Genomic DNA, 7306 nt, shown 5'->3' with positions numbered 1-7306 from the left:
TTTTTGAACCTAGTGGGGCACTGCTCGTTTTGGGTGCATTAGATGTACATGAGGTTCTCAACCAGCGGGGTGTTGTCTATTTTTCAAGTTTAACAGGATTATGAGTTTAGAAGCAAATTTGGAACAACAACAACAACAACAACAACAACAACAACAACAACAACAACAGGCTAGTTGGGGACATCGAAACGGTTGGAGACAGATCTGGCGATCAATTGCGCTCTGATGAATTTTCATCAAAAGACAAATAGATGGAGGTGGGATACAGGCTAACGTTGGAATTGCGTGGATGATGATTTTTCAAAACAAAATAAATAGTTCAGCAGATCCCAAGGGACAAGTCTTGACTAATGAGATGGTGCGATGCGATGTGATTGCCAACTATATGGACTAAAGATGGACCCATGGGCTGAGTCTGATCTGCAGACATCAACACCATGGTATGTTAATTCATGTCGTATATTTCACTCTCAACATTTTACTTCTAAGAATTGGTATTTCAAGTACCGTGGCATGACAGTAACTCAAACCTTGAGAGCCCTTTTACAGTACCCCAAAAATTAATATAAGCTGTCCATTTAGACCGGTCAACTGGCCACTCCAGAATTAGTTTGTGGGCGTACCTACTCAAAAGGTCATGGAGTAACCTTGGTCATAGGGGCAAAACCGTCAAACAACCCTCGTTATCAGGGCTATGCCTACGACAAAGCCGTAGGCATAGATCTGCCACGTGGCAAGCCCTGGTAACTCCTCGGCTTATATATGCCGACGGCTTTGCCGTAGGCATAGTTTTTTTATTTTTTTTATTTTCCCTGTTTTCTCTTTTTCAATTCATTTGACAGCATTTCAAAACAGAATAATATGGAATTATGCAGAAATATGACAGTTCATCATCTAAACATACTCAAGTTCATCATCATCATCTAAACATAGTCAAGTTCATCATCATCATCTAAAGATCATCACCGGCGGAAGTTCATGAACATAAAAGTAGTGCAAGACATGAAACATCATAAAAGTAGCAACATGAAAGGCATGGCACGACGGCCACATGCACGGAATCATCATCGACATCAAGCAAGACCACCTCCGCCAAAACCACCACCAAGACCACCTCCGCCAAAACCACCACCACCAAGACCACCTCCGCCAAAACCGCCACCGCGACCACCATCACTCTGCCAGATCGGAGTGACTGGGGTCGACGGAGCAGTAGTCGAGCCACCGGTCCCCTACATGTTTCAGAAAAGATTCTAACGGTAAATATGATATGATAGTGTTGAATGAACGAGAACTAGTTTGCCAGTAGTTAGGAAAATGTACTAACCGGACCATCACTGCCTAGTGCCACCCATTCATCGAACATGGGCACGTGTGGGGGTTCTCCCGCAGGTGGTGGTGGGGGTCCCATTTGTGGTGGATCCGTGCGGTTACTCCAAGACGCCAACATAGCCTGGATGTTAGTTAAACAAGCAAACTAGAAGGTCAGAAGGAATGAAAGTGCAAAAATTTAGCTTGGTTTTAAGAGGGCAAAACTAACCGCCATCATCTGACGGTTGTAATCATCATTTGCCTTCACTCGTTGCAAGTACTCTCGCACCTCGACATTCCTATGCTCGACAAAGGCCTTATATGCCTACATAATTTAGGTTGTTTCTAAGTGAGCAATGCTGAAAATGAACTGAGAATGCTAGAGAGAAAAAGATAAAGGGGAAGTACTTACAGCATGCTGGCGGGCTAAGGGAGTCTGTGAACGCCTCGTACTCTCTAACTGGCTCGGGTTGGTAGACCGAAGCCATGTGTACGAGATCGAAGGAGTTATCAAGCCATCGAAACACGGATACCTGCCATGTGACTTCGCCTGGATGGCCACCACCGCCGTGTCGTCGATCTGAGACTGGGCGACCTCAGGAACAGGAACATCCGGATGCAACTGCTGATAGTGCTGAGTGTAAGACTCCAGGTGCTCCTCGGTCTTGCCGTAGTACTGGCTCTCGCCCTCCTTGGGATGACTCCGCTCGCGGGCCAGCTTCCACGACTCAATGTCTGAGAGCGCCCTCTTCAACTTGTCCTCCTGTAACGTCAAACAGAAGTTAGCCATACATAAGAACATGATGGTAAAGAAGAACAAAAGTGCATCATGCATATAGATATACCTTCATGGCCTTGAAGCCCCAGTTGTTCCTGTTTCCTTGGCCGTGTGTCCCGTCTTTTCCACGGTTAGCCCGGGCCTTGATGCTCTTGGTAGCAAACTCTGCATCGTCGCCGAGCCACCTATCCACCAAACTTGCCCATCCGTCATGCCTTCCATAGCACCAACGAGGAACAACCTATGCAAATTTTGGAATCATGACATGTGAGCACGAAACATATAGTTGACTGCTTGAAACAATGATAAGTTAGTAATAGTTACCATCATGAACTGCTCCCTGTTCAAGGTAAGTCGTTGCCTCTGCGCTTGAGTTTTGGTCATCTTTTGTTGCAGGTAGATGTGGTAGTACTGCGAGACGGCAACCCAGCGCACCTCGTACTGCAACTGACGAGCTTTCTTCTTCGCAGCCGCAAGCAAGACCACGTCGGCTCTGGGCTTGTGCTCGTCAAGAACTCTATAGAGTTGCTGCAATCATGCATAAACCAGAAGCAAACAAGGCATGAGTTGAGTGATTCAATGATAAACTATGAACGAAACTGAAGACAAGTGATTCAGAAGAGAACTTACCCAAAATTTGGTGATCACGGCCTTAGCGGCCGTCTCGTACTCCGCGTTGCTGCAAGCCTCGTAGTGGGCCCAGCTTGTGGCCAAAACCCGCAGCTGTGGGTCCCTGTCTGGCCGCGGGCAGAATAGGCCAGGCCAAAACTCCTTCAACAGGACAGTGATAAGACCGTTCGGTTTACGGCCCTTTCCGCGAAGGATCCAGTTTCTGCAAAAGAATCAAATGATTGCCATGCGTACAATAAGAAAATGTTGTCATGTGTTGAAAATATGATTGAGAGGCACTTACTCTGTCCCCACAGGTTCAATGAGCCACTTGTGCTCCTCGATAGAAGGTGGTGTAGGTAGTCCGGCATTACCACGCAGCCACCCCTGCGGAGCACCCGGTGGCAAGTCACCCCACAACTCGGGATCAACATCCCCTCCACCCTCCTCGCCCTCCTCCTCACCCTCCTCCTCCTCGCCATCAGGAACATACTCCTCCTCCTCAGACTCAGAAGGTGCCTCTGTATAGGAGGGCATCGAAGAAGACCCTCCTATTTCGGACACGGCCCGGAGTTTTTTGCCCCGGCTGCCTCTCCACCCACCTCCTCCTCCTCTAGGGGCTCTCCCCCCACCGCCTCCTCCTCTAGGGTCTCCTCCCCCGACCCCTCCACCTCCCTGTGAGGTGTCATCCTCGCGTAGTCGGGAGGGAACCTTGTGGGCTCGTCCACTCCGAGTAAGTCCTTTGAATTTACTGAGGAAACTGGCGCCGCTGGACTTGCCCATGATTAGCAAACCTGCATTGAGAAGAGAATAAACAATTAGTAAGGATATCAATTAAACAAGCATACAGGAAAAACATTAATACCAGAAGTGCACATTAAGCATACTATTGTAATGATCATTAAAAGAACTTACATTTTCTAGAACCCATATGAATCATCACTAATATAATCTATTCGTGGACCGGTCTCATCATCACTATCACACATATCTTCTTCGTTGTCTGACGGAGGTGGAGGCTCTTCCTCATCGTCAGCGTCTTCATTTTAACTTTTCAAGCATAATTATGTCTCTTTGATTCACAACTGCCTCACCATCAATCTATGCATCGTCGTCGTTTAGGTCCAGGTCAACATAACCCAAGTTATCATCCTCGTTTTTTCAGACCACGTCATCATGTTCCTCTTGATAGAACACTCCCTCGTATGTCATGGGGTTTATGTTGTAGTAATCATCATCGTTCGGGTCCGATAGCTTACCATGCGGCGGCACCTTGAACACAACTTCCCAACCCTTTAGGTACTCTTTTTGGTATGGGTAATGCAGATAATATACTTGTGTGGCCTGGGTAGCGGCGATAAAGAGATCAGCTCCGGCATAGACGGTTGATGGTTTAACTTCAACTAAACCAATAGAAGGCGTATGTCTCAGACCCTTTTTGGGGTCGAACCATCGGCATTTGAACACAGTGAGACTTAGGTGTTCGCGGCCACGTTTGAATGTAAGCTCGTATATTTTTCCTACCCTTCCGTAGTAATCTACTTTATTATCTCCTTCAGTGAAGACTCCAGTATTTATGGTTTTGGGATCAGGCCGACTGTTCTGGTGCTCCTCTGTATGGAAGCGATACCCATTCACATCATACTTTTGGCATGTCATGACGACAGGGTCAAAACCCATGGAAACCCATCTCAATTCTTCATCCATTGATTCGGTCGGATCATTTCCCTACAAGTTTAATTGAAATTATAGGGTGCATGAGTTTAATTGAAATTATAGGGTGCATGAGTTTAATTGAAATAGGTAATAGGGAAGTGTGAAAAATTACTTTCTCCATGAACCACGCAACGAAATTTTTCCTTCCATCAGCACCCCTTCGGAGAAGAGCAAGTGCCTCCGCTTCAGTAGGAGGCAGCATTCCCGTCCATTCTTCTTCAACGAATCGACTACAATAAGAACAGCGGTATAAGAACTAGGCAAAGTGAACATAACGAATTGACTAAAAGAATGGTGCAAAGGTATTACCTCATCCACTCATCCTCAACTTCCTTGATGTTGTGCAAGATATAGAACATGACATCCTCCCACTCATCTCGTGGCATGAGATAAGGTTTCAAGCATCCAGCCCTACCACCTTGCCCGATGAATAGAGGCAACTTGGGTTTATACTTGGATTCTTCTGTATTGTATCGAGACACCTTATTGTGCAACGTGGGAACATGGTCCGGATAGTAGGCTGTCCTGAGGTCTGCCACCTCCTCTAGGATAACTGCCTCAGCTATGGAAGCTTCAATCTTAGCTTTGTTTCCACATTTCTGTCTCAGATGCTTGTTCTGTCTCTCAGGGCCGTACTGCCAACGATTCTGCACAGGGCCCCCCAACAATACCTCGTTCGGGAGGTGCAAAATGAGATGTGTCATCGGAGTAAAGAAGCCTGGCGGTAAGATCTTCTCTAGCTTGCATATCAACTCCGGCGCCTTCTTATGCATTTCTTTTATCTTCTCAGGACATACTTCTTTAGCACAAAGCGTGTGGAAGAAATGGCTTAACTCCGCAAGCACACGCCAGACACGCTCGGGAACATAGCCCCAAACCATCACCAGCGTAATCCGCTCAATCCATACATGATAGTCATGACTCTTGAGTCCGGTCACTCTGCCCGTTGAAAGATTGACCCCCTTACTTATATTCGACGCATAACCATCAGTGAACTTCACGATGTGTTTCAGCCACTTGAATGCCTCCATCTTATGATCCTTTTTAAGTACGAAGTCAGCATCTGGCTTGAACCAAGATTTTTGACTGCCTGTGGGAGGCTGCATGTGTAGACATGGTCTATCACAAATATTCTGTTGATCAACTCTAGCATTAACATTATCCTTTGTCTTATCAGGAATGTTGAGGATCGTGTGAAAAAGGGACTCCGCGACATTCTTTTCGGTGTGCATCACGTCTATGTTGTATGGAAGTTTGAGGTCCTGTCTCGGAACGGGGTAGAGCATGAACAACGTACCCAATCTACACATCCTCGGGCTGTCCGTGGAAAGCGCTGGACAATCCGAAAGAGCTGCGATGATAAATATGCAATTGAATGCATATTTATCAATGCAACCCTTTCGGACGGGAGACCTAGGTTACGCGACTTGATGTGAAAATTTAATCTAGTGACATGATTAAAAGAACGTATGAGGTGGTGGATTTGTAGCTCACCCTCGGATGTAGATGATGTAGTCGATTAGCGAAGGGACAATCAAAGACCAAGAGCTCCAACGTCAATGATCACTCCACTGGAGGCAACACCAGAAATCCTCTAAATTCCACCAAATGAAAAAAATTAGGTCATCACATCACATATAAAGCATCATCACACATCACATCATATCACAAACTTGTTTTAGCAAGACCAACTTGATGAAGTAACCACTCATCATATCCAAATTTTAACTTTCGTCTATCTATCTTCACAAAAAAATTACTCTTCCCTCTCATCTCATCTTCACAATACATATATCTATAATATTGAGTATGTATCTAAAAACATAGTAAAACTACACAAATATCCATTCATCTCATCTATCTATCTCACATTGTGCACTTAATTTTTTTCACATTTATACTCTCTTTCATTTCATTCGTCTATCTAACATCCATCTATCTAATCATCTATTACTATACATATATATGCATTCATCTACAACATTACTACACAAAAAAGGTAAAAAAAATCTTACCTACGGATGAGGGGGCGACCACCGGAGCAGGGGGCGGCCGGTCGGGGCATGGGACGACCACCGGAGCGGCAGGGGGCGGTCGCCGGAGGGGCCGGCCGGTCGAACCAGCAGGGGGCCGGCCAGGCTAGGCCGTGGGCCGGCCGGGGCGGCGTCCGCGCAGGGAGGGCCGGGGTCGAGGAGGGAGGGGCGGGGGCGGCTGGAGCGGGGGCGGCTGGAGCGAGGCCGGCGCCGGCTGGAGCGAGGGAGGAGCGGCGGCAGGCGACGCGGGTGCGGTGGGATGGGGCGGCGGCGATGCGGGTGGGGCGGCAGGGGGCACGGGCGAGGCAGGGGGCGAGTGTGGCGGCGGCAGGGGGCGAGTGCGGCGACAGCAGCAGGGGGCGGGGTCGCGGGGAGTGGGAGAGATTGAGTGGATGAGGGTCGACGCGAGGGGATAAGGCAAACTATGCCGACGGCTGCCGTCGGCATAGATGCCACGTCACCGATCCCCGTGACACGTGTCGGCATAGTTATATTTTCATTTTTTTTAATGTTTTTAGTAGTTCATATTTTTCATTTTTTAAATATTTTTAGTAGTTCATATTTTTCCTTCTTTATGTTTTTTATTTCATATAGATTTTTTAATGTTTTTTATAGTTATATTTTTTATTTTTAATGTTTTTTATGTATTATTATTTCATATGGATTTTAATGTTTTTTTAACCGCTCGACCCTCTCCTCTCCTGGAACCACACAGAGGGGAGGGGAGGCGCCGAACTCGAGTAGCTTCATCCGCCGAGGCCGTGGCCTGGTCGCGGGTCTGGGAGCGCATGGCCGCCGACTCGCCGTCCGTGAGGGGGAGGCCACGCCCCGGAGACGCGTGCCGCCTCTTCGGACATGC

General features: G+C 47.3%; 1 protein-coding gene across 1 annotated transcript; it reads right to left on the bottom strand.

Annotated features, from left to right (window-relative positions):
• Positions 1 to 922: 922 nt before the first annotated feature.
• On the bottom strand, positions 923 to 2709 carry LOC125526901 (uncharacterized). Its single transcript, XM_087546127.1, has 6 exons — positions 2414 to 2709; positions 2157 to 2330; positions 1724 to 2074; positions 1541 to 1636; positions 1328 to 1453; positions 923 to 1232 (listed from the first exon to the last, which is right to left on the bottom strand). The coding sequence occupies exons 1-6, from the start codon at positions 2471 to 2473 to the stop codon at positions 1074 to 1076; spliced, it is 966 nt and encodes a 321-aa protein (XP_087402253.1). The 5' UTR covers positions 2474 to 2709; the 3' UTR covers positions 923 to 1073.
• Between the last annotated feature and the right edge of the window lie 4597 nt (positions 2710 to 7306).

Source organism: Triticum urartu, chromosome 3A (assembly GCF_056163025.1).
Source record: "Triticum urartu cultivar PI428250 chromosome 3A, HENAU_Tu73, whole genome shotgun sequence".
In the NCBI taxonomy this organism is placed as follows: domain Eukaryota; kingdom Viridiplantae; phylum Streptophyta; class Magnoliopsida; order Poales; family Poaceae; genus Triticum; species Triticum urartu.
This window is presented reverse-complemented; position numbering and strand designations above follow the sequence as displayed.